This window comes from Microcaecilia unicolor, chromosome 2 (genome assembly GCF_901765095.1).
Source record: "Microcaecilia unicolor chromosome 2, aMicUni1.1, whole genome shotgun sequence".
In the NCBI taxonomy this organism is placed as follows: Eukaryota; Metazoa; Chordata; class Amphibia; order Gymnophiona; family Siphonopidae; genus Microcaecilia; species Microcaecilia unicolor.
In genome coordinates, this window is record NC_044032.1 from 283647216 (window position 1) to 283663766 (window position 16551).

General features: G+C 41.8%; 1 protein-coding gene across 1 annotated transcript in view; it reads right to left on the bottom strand.

Annotated features, from left to right (window-relative positions):
* The window catches only part of ADAMTSL1 (ADAMTS like 1), a 550999-nt gene that overhangs the window by 371111 nt on the left and 163337 nt on the right, over positions 1 to 16551 (bottom strand). The window contains exon 4 of the mRNA XM_030194223.1: positions 11410 to 11646. Within this exon, the coding sequence (XP_030050083.1) occupies positions 11410 to 11646 (237 nt within the window). The remainder of the gene's footprint in view (positions 1 to 11409; positions 11647 to 16551) is intronic.

The window sequence follows — 16551 nt, forward strand, 5'->3', positions numbered from 1 at the left end:
ATGCGGCGACCAGAATTGAACACAATACTCAAGGTGCGGTCGCACCATGGAGCAATACAACGGCATTATAACATCCTCACACCTGTTTTCCATACCTTTCCTGATAATACCCAACATTCTATTCGCTTTCTTAGCCGCAGCAGCACACTGAGCAGAAGGTTTCAGTGTGTTATTGACAACGACACCCAGATCCCTTTCTTGGTCCGTAACTCCTAACGTGGAACCTTGCATGACGTAGCTATAATTCGGGTTCTTTTTTCCCACATGCATCACCTTGCACTTGCTCACATTAAACATCATCTGCCATTTAGCCGCCCAGTCTCCCAGTCTCGTAAGGTCCTCTTGTAATTTTTCACAATCCTGTCGCGATTTAACGACTTTGAATAACTTTGTGTCATCAGCAAATTTAATTACCTCGCTAGTTACTCCCATCTCTAAATCATTTATAAATATATTAAAAAGCAGCGGTCCTAGCACAAACTTTGTCCCAGTGTCATTCTCTAAGCCAGAGGACTCATCCAGGCAGAAGAGCATGAGCCTTGAGGAACATGTGGTACACAATTCTGAAGACCATGGTAAGGTGTCCTCATCAAGCCGGCTTGTGTAGCAGCATACGGATGCGATGTACACAGAGGAAGCATTATTGGTTTCATCTGTTAGAGTAGTAATTAGTTCATTTGGAGGGGCTGTTTATAGGACTCCCTGCAGAGATGTTTTTCATCTATTAAAGGGCTACCAAAAGCACAGACATGAACTTATGAGTTCAGGTCAGGTGCTCATGCTCAACAATCGTTACTATTTATAATGCAGTGGTATATTGTAAAAATGAACTTGCCTTCTTTAATTACTATTTCACGGAGAAATTCAGAGAGAGGGGCATAATTGAACGAAAACGCCTATCTCCATGGGCGTTTATCTCCGAGAACGGGTCCGTGAAGGGGCGGACCGAACCATATTTTCGAAAAAAATAGACGCCCATGTTTTATTCAACAATGTGTGAGCTGGGCGTTTTTGTTTTTCAGCGATAATGGAAAATGAAAGCGCCCAGCTCAAAAACGAATAAATCCAAGACATTTATTCGTGGGAGGGGCCAGGATTCGTAGTGCACTGGTCCCCCTCACATGCCAGGACATCAACCGGGCACCCTAGGGGGCACTTTTACAAAACCAAAAAAACAGGTAAAAGAGCTCCCAGGTGCATAGCACCCTTCCCTTGTGTGTTGAGCCCCCCAAATCCCCCTCAAAACCCACTGCCCACAAGTCTACACCATTACTATAGCCCTAAGGGGTGAAGGGGGGCACCTACACGTGGTTACAGTGGGTTTGAGGGGGTTGGACGACTAATAAGCATTAAGCAGCACAATTGTAACAGGTAGGGGGGATGGGCCTGGGACCACCTGCCTGAAGTCCACTGCACCCCCTAACAACTCCTCCAGTGACCTGCATACTGCTGCCAGGGAGCTGGGTATGACATTTGAGGGTGAAAATAAAAAGTTGTGAAACATCATTTTTTTTGTGGTGGGAGGGGGTTAGTGACCACTGGGGGAGTCAGGGGAGGTCATCCCCGATTCCCTCCAGTGGTCATCTGGTCATTTAGGGCACTTTTTGGGGCCTTATTCGTGAAAAAACAGGGTCCAGGAAAAGTGTCCTAAATTCTAGCTAAAAACGCATACTTGTTTCCCATTATCAGTGAAATGCGCCCATCTTTGTTCGGCAGATAACCACGCCCCAGTTCCGCCTTCGCCACACCTCTGACACGCCCCCATAAACTTTGTCCGCATCCGCGACGGAGTGCAGTTGAAAACGTCCAAAAATCGGCTTTCGATTATACCGCTTTATTCGTTTTTGTGAGATAAACGTCCATCTCCCGATTTAGGTCGGAACTTGGACGTTTTTCTCGTTCGATTATAAGCAGGAGAGTCAGTCTAAATGTGGCAACATTGTCCTGTTCAGTGGAAAATAAATCTGTTGGCTCAGGCTGTTTGCTATGTTGTGAATATTCCATCACTGTTTCATTATTGCTGCCACCAGTATTACAGTATTGGACTGCTTCGGGACGGGTCCTACCTGCTGTCTAGAATTTTGGAAGACAGAAATGTGAAAATAAAAAGTAAGTTTTGGATGTTCTCTGAGTCTGTAGAAGTTATTGTTTACTTTTGCAATGTGTATGTGGATCCGTGGCTGCCTTTTCTGGTGTTATGCATCATACATATGGCTACAATTTCTGAACATGCTACGGCATCATTAAAGGAAAGGCTTTTAAAATGGCCAGTTGGTACTATATATGGCATACGCTAATCTCAACTTTGTTAAATGTTTCAGACATATCCATCTACTTACTTGCAGTTGTAGATGAATGATTGGAAAAATTAGTGCTCATTATTGCTTGCTATGTAAATGAATATTCCATCGCTTTTTCATTATTGTTTTCTACCAGCCCAGCATTACATATTAAGGGCTTTTGATTTAAACTTTGTTTTATTCAGTCCTTATATGCATGTGGTTTTGCTTTTTAAACCCAAAGGTAAATCTTAAGAGTGGTTAAACAATCAGGTATAAACTGTGTTTTTTCTGACTTTACTTGTTTTGGACTGCTTTGGGTCCTTTCCTCCTACTGATCTGTGTATCTGCTGTCTAGAATTTTGGAAGATGAAAATGTGAAAATAAAAATTAAGTTCTGGATGTACTCTGAGTCTCTGTAGAAGTTGGTTTGTTTACTAAGCCTTGAAGTGTGTGTATATGGAATATGGATGCCTGTTCTGCACTGTGCATGATACATAATGGCTCTGATTTCTGAACATATGACGCGGATTAAAATACCAAAACACTAATTCAGGAGTATAGGGAGTGCTTCTATCGGCAAGGTGCTTCATATTTGCTGATTGGAAGGGTGTTTCTTGTAAGTGGGGCAGGGAGGGAGTATAGGGGAGGGAATGTTTGTGGAAGGAGAGGAGGGAGGGAAGTTGGGGGGGGAAGTATCTTCTATTTTTGCTTTATGAATGACAGTTCAGAATATTGTTTGTTCATTTTTATACTGCATTAAAAATATTTAAATATAAAATCAACTTTTGAAGCTTCTGTGGTGATAGGGAGGGGACAGGGACAGAGTTCGCGAGGATGGGGACAAACTTTGCCCCCGCATCATTCTCTACTTGTGACATGGATTGGCCACGGTTGGAAGCAGGATACTGTGGTAGATGGACCATTGGTCTGACTCAGTGTGGCTATTCTTATGTTCCACAGACTTCATGGTGTAAGTTGTGAAATATTGTACCCTACATTTTATGTGGAGCAGGCTTCATGTTAATTTAAAGTTCATATGAGTAAACATCAGAGTTGCTTTAAACAATAGAGAGTAGAACCACTCATGCAACACTGTACCCAAGCAAATCATTCCTTTCATATTTTGCACTGCTGTGTTATTGACCACATAACCCCCCATAGTGAGGGGTGGTGACTGGAAGAGTCAAATGTAAAGCCAAGAACAACAATGGATTCTTAATCTAAGTGCAGAAGAATCTGAATGTTTGAATGTGAAAATAGGACATGGGACTTGATATACCACCTTTCTGTTACAAAAAAGTGATTTACTTATTATATACAGATACATTATTTTGTACCTGGGGTAATGGAGGGTTAAGTGACTTGCCCAGAGTCACAAGGAGCTTGCAGTGGGAATTGAACATGGTTCTCAGGTTGCTGCACTAATCATTAAGTTCTTCTCCATTCCTAAGATGTCCAATCTAAACTTGTTGATGCTCCTCAAAATGGAAAGTTGCTATTTGGAAAAAAAAGTGGCGACTGTTGACATAATTAAAGTTCATTATTTTATTCTCCAACATCTCTCAGCAGTTCAACCTTCTACATCAACTACCTCTGCTACTTGTACTTCTTTTAATCAGTAGCATCATTTTTACTAATATGGTTCATAGGTAGATTTTCCATATTGGTTTGGAGTTATTGACATAACAGGATGTGATGTAATATTAGATCAGATATAAGCATCTGGAAGCACTGGTGCCATTGTTTGAGAACTGTGAGCATCGAAAAGAAGTTGTGTGTCATCTGTATATGGTCATGCTCCAAACTTTAACAGAAATTATATTTTTGTTGTTTATTTTATATTTTAGAAAAGTACGGTACTTTTCCTTGAAGCAGAAGAGATGAAAAGCTGGCCATCGTCATCTGGACTTTTTTTAAGTGGTTGGAAAGGATTTCAGCAATATAAATGCAAGATAAGTAATGTAGTTTGCTTCAATATAAATGAGTTAGAAGTATTTACAGTTTTTGATTGATATTTAAACAAATTGAAGGGTTTTTTTTGCCAGTGACATGAAATATCCAAGTCGTTGAGTGTGATGGAAAGTCTGAGGCTTTTTTCCTTCTGTTGTTTAAATGATCTCATTGGATTTGTTTATGTGAGAGCACCTAACATGAATTTTTGAGGAGTTTAATTGAGTAGATATATGGAGATAGATATATTCCCCCAAACACACAATTTTGGGGAATATATCAAGGGAGCCCCCTAGGGAGTCCTAATCATGATCTCCTCCAATAGCATCACTTTACTCAAATACTTTATGAAAGATGGAGAAAAAAAGACCTCACACTTAAGAAGCAGCCCACGTGAATGTGACTTTGCTGCCATAAGCTCAGTTACTGGTCAAAAAACCCCAACTCCATTGTAATTTAAACAATAGGCATTCTCCGGGGGCATACTGTTACAACTGCACTGGATCAGTTCATATGGTTCATTTAATTCACTTATCTAAACGTGCTCCAATGTCCCTCAAAAATTGGAAATATGCCTTTCTTCATGTACAACAAGCACTTCAATAATTTATAATCCAAATGGGAACCTGATCTGAATGCAAATCCCAACAGGGGCCCTTGTTTCGCTGATTCATCAGCTGCCTCGGGGGATGGTCTTTCTAGAACAGTTGCTAAAATGTATAGTGATAGATATGATAGAAGGAACTCTGCACCACGGAGATATCTGTAAAAAATTGAGACAAATAGATATGGATTTTTTTTTTACTTTATTGTCGAAGAGTTTGAACCAATGATTGGAGTGCTTTCTTCTGACTGGATAACAATTGATGATGCATTACCAGTGGAAGTGGTAGTGGGTTGATGGCATTTTGTATTTAGTTGGGAGCCATGTTTGGACATAGTGAATGTGCTAGAAAGACTCTCCCCTGAGGCAGCTGATGCATCAGCGAAACATGCCTCTATAAATTTGTCCAAACCTTTTTTTAAACCCAGGGCAATGGCTTAAGTCAGAAGGATGCCTAGGGGCATAGAAAGCGGAATGGCAAGCAGGAAAAAGGAGGCAATAGTTCCTCTGTATAAGTCTCTGAATTAGAGTACTGCGTGCAATTCTAGAGACTGTACCTTCAAAAAGATATAACCAGGATAGAGTTGGTCCAGAGGGTGGCTACTAAAATGGTCAGTGGTCTTCATTATAAAGCATATGGGGACAGACTCATAGACCGCCATATGCATACCTTGGAAGAAAGACAAGAGCGAGGAGATATGATTGAGACATTTAAATATCTCCATGACATAAATGGACAGAAGGCAGGTCTCTTTCAACTGAAAGGAAGCTCTGGAACAAAAGGGTATAAGATGAAGCTGAAAGGGGACAGACTCAAAAGTAATCTACGGAAATACTTCTTTAAGGAAAGGGTGGTGAAAACTAGGACTGTATCTGAATTCAAGAAAGCATGGGACAGGCATGTGAGATCTCTTAGAGAACATACATAAGAACATAAGAGTAGCCATACTGGGTCAGACCAATGCTCCATCTAGCCCAGTATCCTGTTTCCATCAGTGGTCAAACCAGGCCACAAATACCTGGCAGAAACCCAAACCGTGGCAACATTCCATGCTACAAACCCCAGGGTAAGCAGTTGCTTCCCCATGTCTGTCTCAATAGCAGACTATAGACGTTTCGTACAGGAACTTGTCCAAACCTTTTTTAAACCCAGATATACTAACTGTTGTTACTACATGCTTCGGCAAAGAGTTCCAGAGCTTAACTATAAATTGAGTGAAAAAAATATTTCCTCCTATTTGTTTTAAAAGTATTTCCATGTAACTTCCTTCCTTGAGTGTTCCCTAGACTTTGTACTTTTGGAATGAGTAAAAAATCAATTTACTTCTACTTGTTTTACACCACTCAGGATTTTGTAGACCCCAATCATATCTCCCCTCATCCGTTAGTGGATGATATGGATAGGAAGTCTGGATAAAGGCCCTATGGACCATATGACCTTTATCTGCTGACATTTTCTGTGTTTTTATATTTCTATGTTTTTATGTTTCTATAATGTTCTCACTGTTCTACCAAAGTGTGCATAGGGACATAATGGGCTAGGTTCTACATATCAGGTCTAAAAAAATTATCGCCGAAAATAAATATGGATGGACGTATTCTATAAACCACTCCTAACTTTAGGCATAGTTTATAGAATATGCCTAGGTGTGGGTTTTTTTTTTTGGTGTGGTCTATAGAGCACGCCTAGTGGTGATTAAATGTAGGTGTGGCCATTTATGTCAAGTAAAACATGGTGTAAGTTGCCATTCCTAAATTAGGCGCACACTGGGTGTATTCTATAACAACGCGCATAGTTTTTAGAAACACCCATGACTCGCCCATTTCACGCCCATAGCCATGTTCCCTTTTCGGCTGTGCACATTAGAATTTATGTGTATCACTTTGCAGAATATGTTAGCAAGTTAAGAGGGTCTTTTACTAAGGCGCACTCATGTTTTTGGCGCGTGCTAAAATTGTGGGCGCGCTAAACGTTAGAGACGCCAACACATTCCTATGGGCGTCTCTATTGTTTAGCACACCCACAATTTTAGCGTGCACTAAAAACAGGAGCGAGCCTTAGTAAAAGATGTCCTATGTGTGTAAATTCTAATTAAAGCCAATTGTTAAGTGGCAATTATTGGCGTTGAAGAGCTTATTAAGCCAATTAAGTTGAATGCACAAATCCAGAACATGACCAGATTTGCTCATGCAACTCAAGTCGCATTATATAGAATCTGGAGGAATATGGTCTCCATCTCCCCCAGTCAGTTTGGATCCAGCCACACCCCATTCCAGACCTTTTTTTTCCATTCCCATCCCATCCACGGCATAAATGTATCTTTTGTCACCAATACAACAGATTCCTTTGGATTCCTGCAGATTTCCCGTGGTCCCCATCCCTGCGTACACCTCTACCTCCAATTCATCTCTCTTTTCTGTGGACCTCAAAGCTACTAATGCCACAGCTGCAATGGAGCAAGTAGTTTGTGTGGAGATTGAGCAAGCAAACACTCACAGGTACTGTCTGTTCAATGTAGGAGATGGGACCTTGAATACATGTTGACTTAGTTCCCAAATTTGAAGCCTGCTTCTGATACAATTACTAGAGCAGTGGTTCTCAACCCAGTCCTTGGAATACACCTAACCCATAAGGTTTTCAGGATATCCACAATAAATATGTATAAAATAGATCTGCATACAGTATAACAGATGTGGTGCATGCATATTTATCTCATGCATAATTATTGTGGATATCCTGAAATCTTGACTGGCTGGGTGTACCCTGAGGACTGGGTTGAGAACCCTTGTATTAAAGCCATGAGTTCTGTGAGGAGATGCATGACTTAGTTCCCATATCTGCATTCATTTGAAACAAAAATTCCCATCTATTTTCATATCATTTCTAACCCAAAACAACAAGAAAAATCATGACATTTCAGTTATTTTTTCAGTGTTCTTAAATTTCAGGGGCTTTTCCTGGTAAGGTTAATAACTGCTAAGTATGAGCCAATCTTGAACCAGTGACCTTTGGGCTTGCAAGTTACCACTATTAAAATATTTCCTTTCTGTAAATGTATCTGTCTTATTTACTACTCAGCTTCAACTGTCTTGCAACTTATTGTAACCTTATACATATGACCTTTGAAGAAAGACAATCTATAGCAGGGGTATCCAACCTCAGCCATCACCAGGTTAGGTTTTTAGTATTTCCCCAATGAATATGCATGAAATCTATCTGCATACAATGGAGACAGTGCATACAAATAGATCTCATACATATTTATTGGGGAAATTCTGAAAATCCGACTGGATTGCGGCCCTTGAGGACTGAGGTTAACAAGAACATAAGAATAGCCATACTGGGTCAGACCAATGGTCCATCTAGCCCAGAATCCTGCTTCCAACCATGGCCAATCCAGGTCACAAGTACCTGGAAGAAACCCAATTAATAGTAACATTCATTGCTACCAATCCCCAGGGCAAGCAGTGGCTTCCCCCATGTCCATGGACAACTCTGATCTATAGAAAATTAGCTAGTATACATAATAACTATTGACAAGTATCCCTTTCTCTACTTTTGCCTCATGCATCTGCAATTAAAGCAGGGGGATGCGGATCAGAGAGCCAGGTGACTTGGAAGTATTCAGGAAATCCCAGTAGGAAAGTCTGTCTATTCTACTCACTCCCAGAAGTAAGAAGGTGGAGGCACCCTAGTATTTCTGGCTAATAATCATTTATAGACCTATCCTCCAGTTGTCCAGACTAGCCTTAGCCACATTTTCTGGCAACATATTCTATAGCTTTATTGTTCCTTGACTGAAAAAACAAAAACAAAAAAACCTTTCAGGACTACTGTACAGTGGTGCGGCATGCATTTGCATGTTATAACAATGCATCTATCAGTTTAAAAAGCACATTTAACTGTGTTGTGGTTGGTAGCGTTTCTCATCATTGAACTATTGCCATATTCAAGCACTTGGCATTAGACTTACTTCACAGCTTGGGTGGATTCAGAAGCAATCAATCAACACTAATCATACGTATTTTTCAAGATGTGAATGGAGTCATGCACATTTCTCTTTTCAATGTTCACATTATTTGCCAAAAACAAGTCCTGGGTATTTGCCATCAAAATCAAAGAGCGCATGTTCTTGCAAAGTTAATTAAATTTCCAAGATTTTGAAAGTCTGAAGACGGCAAAATAATACCCCAAATAATTAACATTAGACCCAAGATAGCATGCTTACAAAAACAACCAACCAACCAAAAAAAAAAAGAAAAAAAAATCCCAACGAGGTTATAATTTGCCTAAGAATATTGTTCAAGTAAATCAAAGGGAGGGCAAATCTGATGTATTGATCTCAGTGGAATCTTTCAATTTGACAACATTTTTTGAAACATCTCAGGACAATATATCAGAACGTGCCACCCTGTTGGTTTCCTGTATTTCTGAAAAAGATAAAACATTTTGGGATGAAATCAAATTTTAAGAAATAAGATTTCCTTTACTGTGGTCCTAAGCTACAGATATTTCCCGATGTGGCGCAAGCCAAACAAAGCTTTTTACACGTAAAACCACGGGTTCTTGCAGCGAGTGTGAGCTTCCTTTTGAAGTTTCCCCTGCAAATGTTTAATTAAATTTTGTGATTCTAATGATATTTTCTTTGAATCAGTATAATTGGAATGTCTACTGACTGATAGAGAATAGAGGCCGACTGAAACCAGTGGTTTTAGCTTCGACTGAAACCAAATCCATGGCACGGTTTCAGCCGGAACTGGAACAGAAACTGAAAACGTGGCCTAGCCGCTGCCATCACAAGACTACTCCCCCTCCCGAACCAGCCTCCCACCCCCCGAAGGTCCTGGTGGACTAGTGGCTTCTTCGGGGCAGGAGCATCCTGCAGTCTTGCAGGAGTGATGGTGGCAGTGGGCTCAGGCATTTTCGGCCAAAACTCAAACCCGAATTTCAGGTCGGTTTCAGTGCCAAACCTGAAACCGAAATTCGGTCGGCCTCTAATAGAGAAGTTAAATAATTTCCTGATGTTCTGTTCTTCTCAGCTAGGCAAAAGATAGTTTATTTAAGGTCAGGAATTACTAGGTACCTATAAAGTGAAAAGGATATTATGAATATTGTTTATTGCTGTTTGTATTCTTTGTTCTGTCCCCACTGATGTAGACTTGATTTGTTTTCCTCTTGCTACAATGACATATGTATAATTTTTTACAAAATTAAAAAAATAAACAAAGGGGTCAATATTCAGCACAATTTAACTGGGTAGGAGAGACTCCTCCCAGTTAAATAGCACTAACCAGCTCCACACATAATATTCAGCAGCACTTAATCAGATAATATCGCTAAATATCATGTCTGACTGCTACAGTACTATCTGGTTAGGGCACTATCGGAGGGCAGAGTTGGGGCAGACCCGGAAGTTATCCAGACACTGCTGATATTCAGAACTAGAGCCCAGATAAATAGTTAAGTGGAACTTCATAAAAAGCAGCCCTAACTATGGGGCCATTTTACTAAGCTGCGTAGGCATGTACATGCGCCAATTTAGAGTTACCGCCTGGCTACCATGTGGCCCAGGCAGTGATTTCATTTGTTACACGCATCTGCTACATGCGTCAGAAATTAATTTTAATTTTCCTGCACACGGTGGAAACCGGGCAGTAATCATCATTCTACGCATGCAGACGATTACCACACGGTTACCACGTGAGACCTTACCACTAAGTCAATGGGTGGCAGTAAAGTCTCAGACCCAAAATGGATGCGCACCAATTTTTATTTTGACACACATCCATTTTCGGCAAAAATGTTTAAAAGGCCTTTTTTACAGACGCTGAAAAATGGATCTGCGACTGCGTGCACCCAAAACACGCACCTACACTAGCGCAGCCCATTTTTCATCACACCTTAGTAAAAGGACCCATATTGTCTGGTTAGTTATCTAGGTACCAGCACTGAATATCAACTGTTTCCAAATATTTGGATCAAATTTTGTCCATGGCAATCAGCATTTAAAACAACGCTGCCCACTGCAGGCTGAATATCAACCAGAAAAAAAGGATTACAAAAGATGAAAAAAAGGAAAATGAAAAGTACAAAACTTGGGGCCCTTTTACTAAGCAGCAGTAAGCCTATCGTGAGCTTACTGCGAGCCAATCCAGAACTACTGCTGGCCCAATGCGGGCGCCGGCGGTAGTTCCACCCCAAGCGTACAGCATTTCCCTCACTAACGGAAATATTTTAAAAATATTTCTGCAGGGGGTTACCCGCTGGTAATCGGGCACTGTCACGCTCTACCCGTTTACTGCCAGGTTAGCACAGGAGCCCCTATCGCCACCTCAATGGGTGGCGGTAAGTGCTTCTCCCCAAAATGGCCGTACAGCAAGTGTCGAACTTACCACACAGCCATTTCATTTTTGGCCATTTTTATCTGCTGCAATAAAAGGGGCCCTAGCACACGGCAAAAACATCTGCCCCTGATAGCACAGACCCCCCTTTTACCGCAGCTTAGTAAAAGAGCCCCAAAGAGAACAAATTCTAGTAGTCATGCAATATATAAGGGCCAAATGGCTTCTTACTTGGCACAGACCACTGATGCACATATCCAGAGATTCAGTGTAGCATCTGGTGCCATCCAATACTTTGGGTGACAGTTCCACAACAACTGTTGTCCCTTTTGCCTGGCACCTCAGCGAGCAAGGGTTTTCTGGATCATTGTACACAGGAAGCCACTCATACAACTGGCCCTGGTATTTGACATCATTATGAGCAGAACACTGCTGGGCACGAAAGTCTCCTGCCTCTGGCAGACAGTCCTGCAACAAAAAAAAACAAAAAAAGGTGAGGGATCCGGAATCAGAGAAAAATGCCAACAATTCCATCTAAATACCTGTTACTTCAAGCTTCTGTTATTTTTACTGAATTATTCTGTGGATAGTATGATGCTTTCAAAGATCTTATCTGTGATGGCAGGATATGAGAAAGAATATTGTAAAATTCAGGCCTCACAGTTCTCCAGATTCACATCCCTCAATATTTGGCGCTATTTAACCGGTCAGGAACAGCCGCTGACTAGTTAAATAGTGTTTTAACACCTAACCAGCAATATTCAGTGGGAAATAACTGGTTATCTCCTGCTGAATATCTGTGGTTAGAGGCTATCTGCTAACCGGCTATATCACACGACATAGCTGGTTAGGCGCGAATAGTCAATGTCAAACCGGATATGTTTACTAGTTAAAATAGGCCACATAATTAGTAGGCCTATCTTTGACGGCTAAAACGTTAACTGGTTAGCACTGAATACTGGCATAACAGGGTAACTTTTCAGAAGTTTAAATACCCCGGATATTGAATGACGGTTGCTGGAAATGGTCCAACATTGAATATCCTGGTTTAACACCAGCGGAAGACAGCAAAGCGTTGCCCACCACCAGCTGAATATCGGGCCCACAGAGTTTTGTCAGAAATATACAAACTACAGTATCAGAATTGCTGCAAATCTGAAAATGTCCTAAATGTTTAGGAAGACATAAGCTGGAGCAGGAAAATATTGACAGGCAATGTGCAAACTGATGTTTTCTGCATATGAGGGCAAACCCATGACATCACTGATCCTGCACAAACATACCCCCATGTCAGCCCCCCCCCCCCCTCATCTGATGACCCCCTGACATCAACAACCCCCCATACTATACTCTTCTTTTAAATTAACAACTCCCCATGACAATCCCCCCAGCATCAACATCCCCTATGAAGTCACCCACCCAAACACCCCACATCATACACAAGTCCTCCTGATGTACCTCTCCACAAGACTCCCCCACCTCCCAATCCAATCCTTGGCATTACTGGAAACCCATGGTGTCTACTACAACTAGGGATCAAGCATTTTGCCCTGACATGGGAAGTGTTATAGATGCCACTGGAGGGTGATGGGGGGGGGGGGGGGGGGGGGACAAGTGTAACTTGCAGGAGGGATTGGGGTGTGCGTGTATATAGAGAATAGTGATTTTAAAAAGCTGCTGTTATGCATATGAAGGGTGAAGTACATGTTTTTCCCCCACTTGCTGCTATTTTGCTCCCATGAGATATAGAGAAGCATGAGTGTGCAGTCCTGCATGTCCTTACACATATTTTACCAGGGGATTCTGCATTTGGCAGAACCTTTGTAAAATACAGTGGGAACTCTGCACATCCTTTCTAAAACTGAGCTCTTAGGAAGCACATCTATAAATGGGTGCTTCTATTTTGTTGGCACATATGTAGGAGCCTATTCTATTTACAGGGCACAACCAAAATACAGAAGAACAGAAACCCTTGTAGCAGTACAAACAGAACAGTCACAATAAGGGTGATGAAGAAAGGGGGGGCAGCAGATGATGTAGAAAATTCCACTTTATTGAACATCCAGGACTCGACATAAGCCGTGTTTCGGCCCACAAGGGCCTTCTTCAGGAGTCACTTAAATTGGATGTATGTTGTTACAACTAGAAAAAGTGCTGTTATGTTCAATGTCAATATTTACTTTGGTTCTGGGGAAACAGGTTTCTTCACAGAGATTCTCCACCAAGGACAAGGGAAAAGCCAGAAGATGAGATCTGGAAATATTATGGTGGAGAGTCTCTGTGAAGAAACCTGTTTCTCCAGAACCAAAGTAAATATTTGGAACTGATAAATAGGAAAGAACAAGGACTTATCCTTGATTCAGACATTGAACATAACAACACTTTTTCTAGTAACAACATACATCCAATTTAAGTGACTCCTGAAGAAGGTCCTTGTGGGCTGAAACACGGCTTGTTTCGAGTCCTGGATGTTCAATAAAGTGGAATTTTCTATATCATCTGCTGTACCCCCCTTTTTTCGTTGCCCTTGTTGTGACTGTTCTCCTTCCAAAGCCTATTCTATAACAGAACCTAGGTGTCTAAGTTTTGTTATAGAAGGCTAGAGTAAGCTGATATTGGAATGCCTAACATTTAGGTGCCCCCAGTTTCACCAGCCCTAGATACTGGCATAACTGTGGGCACCTAAATGTGGCAGGGATGCATGTAACTTACAATATTCTATAGGTTATATATATAATTGGGAGCCTCACCCATGTCTCAGCCATGCTCTACCCTTGTGTATGCCCCCCTTGGAAATATGCACAAAGGAGCTGATGCAGAAAGCTACCATGGGTTGCAGTACATGTTTAACAAGAATGTTTCTGTGCCGAGGTTTATTCCCACTGTAGACATCAGCACACAACACATTAAAATGCATGCTAAAGAACCTGTTAGCTAGGGCTGTGAACCGATGTCTACTATGGGGACTCAATCCAAGAAACCTAATACAAGATCTGAGGTGGCGCAAAATCCATGCAGTCAGCATTGACCCCATCTCTCTCCCCTCTGCTCCACCAAAATGTAAAATAGATAATGTCCTTCCAGCACCCTCCCACCCCTGACATGACTGGCACCCTTCCTGCCCCTGATACTAAAAATTGTCCTCCTCTTAACTTAAAAATATTGCCCTGGTGTCTAGTGGCACCCCTCCCTCCTCCCTGCCTGACCTGACTTTAAAAAAATAAAGTGTCTGATGTCTAGTGGGGACTCCCCACCCAGGCCATTCCAGAAAGGAGGCAGGAGTAATACCCAATCGCTTTGTGGTGTTCTACTCCATGCAGAGCATCCTGAGATGCACCAGGCAGGAGCCAGTCTGCCATATAAAGGAACAGTTCACTAAGCCCAAGGCAGCTTCTACTTGCTTCATTGAATGAGGAACATGCACTCAGACAATTTCATCCAGTTTTCATATCTGCAGCTGTAGAATAGCCCAAGTATTAGATCTCTTTTCCTTCCAGGAAACACTTCTTTGAATTTGCCATCAAGCCAGTTTTCTAAAGCCTTATCAGGGCCACTTGTATTTGGGTCAAATGTGTCTTCCAATCAGTACAGGTATGTCACTAAGAACCATCCTTGGGGCCTCAAAAGATGGTCTACCAAGTGCTAGAATATAACAGAAGCCCCATGAAGTCCAAAAGTCAGTACAGTGAACTGGAACAAGCCTATAGGAGTAAAGAAGGTTGTCTTCGCCTTGGTGCCTGGAATGAGAGGCACTTGCCGAAATCGCATGGTCAAATCCAATGTGCATATAATGCCAGTTTACAGGTTGCCTAGGTAAGTAGTCTAGGTTGTCTCTGGCCACCCAGCCAAGCATGGCCGTCCTTTCAAAATTAACCAAAAATGGTCTGGGTCATCTCCCAGAGTCATCTTGAGATTGCATCATTGTGTTATATAAGGCAACACAGGCACCTATGCACCTTCATAGAATGAACACCTAGAACTATCCACTAATTTACACCTGCAATAAGGCAGGTGCAGATATGTGTGCATACTCTAGAGATTTATGTATTTTATAAGATAAAGACATACAGCCTGTATCCACACTTGTTCTTCCCAACCTATGCTCCCAGGAATGCTTACACACATATCACCTAAAATAAGTTATGTGTTTCTGTGTACCTTCTTTTTACAAGCATATGCACCTATGCAATTTTATAAGCTCCATTTTCCATGTAACAAACAGCTTTACAGCTTAGCAGTGTACATCCATGAATGGGCCTGGGTGGGCAGAGGCCTACCCAGTTTTAGTTCAGGCTCACTCAGCAGCGGCATACATTGTTAGGGTAGCTGGCAGGGTTACTCAAGCCCTGCCTGCTGAAGAGTCCTCTCCAGGGCCCCCCTCTCCCTGAGCTGTCAACCACAAGGCAGTCAGCAGCGTGTTTTCAGACACTGAGCATGCGCTAGAGGGGTGCTGATGTTGGTGACTGGAAATGTGCTGCCGACTACCCCAGGGTTGAGCACAGTCCAGAGAGGGATCCAGAGAGTATTCTTCAGCTGGTGGGGTTTGAGGAAACTCACTAGCCAAAGTATTAGATTTTATCATGTTTTGGGGGAGGGGATAGAATAGCAAGTGAAGAGGAAATACATGGGCAGTGTCCACTCCAGACCCACCCAGAAATTGAGGTCTGACTATGCTACTGCTAAATAGTTACCAATCTGACTGAATATCTTTGTCTCAGTTTCCTTATTGGCCTCAGACTAAATTGTTCATTTTTGTGGTATCACTCCTGTCCCATCAAATTGCCATGAATACCCAGGTCGGCCCAGGAGACCTACAGTAGTTGGGGGAAGTACAGGTAAGGGAGGGGGTTGTTGGTGGGGGAAGGGGGACCATGGGGTGGGAGGCCCTGGAAAGTTTTGTTTTGTGTTGTCTTCCATTATGACAAAAGGGGAGCGATGACGACCCCAAACAACATGAGTATTCCCAGAAATGACATGTCAAATGACATGAAAGCAAATATTTTTCAGCTGCCCATACTTACTAGCCACTATTCTTCCAGGTATAATTAACATGTTAATGCAAGTAGAAGATTCTAGTGAAGCTATTTTCCCTTCAATTGCATCTTTTATCTTTCAGTGGGCCTTATGCATTAAATATATTTTTCCAAAGCCACAGAAAAAATGCTTGTTGAATAAGATCCAAAGTGTCTCTCTCTTACTTACCACCTAGTATTTTCAGTAATACACTGTAATTTGCAGATGAATTAAACACAGCTGGGACAAGAATCCCACAAACGATAAATGCCTGTGAAAATGGTCTTTTTGCCAAGCTTTCAAAAGGAAGATTTCAAGTTCTTCACATTTCTTCTGTAAATAAGAAAGTGTGTCTTGTTT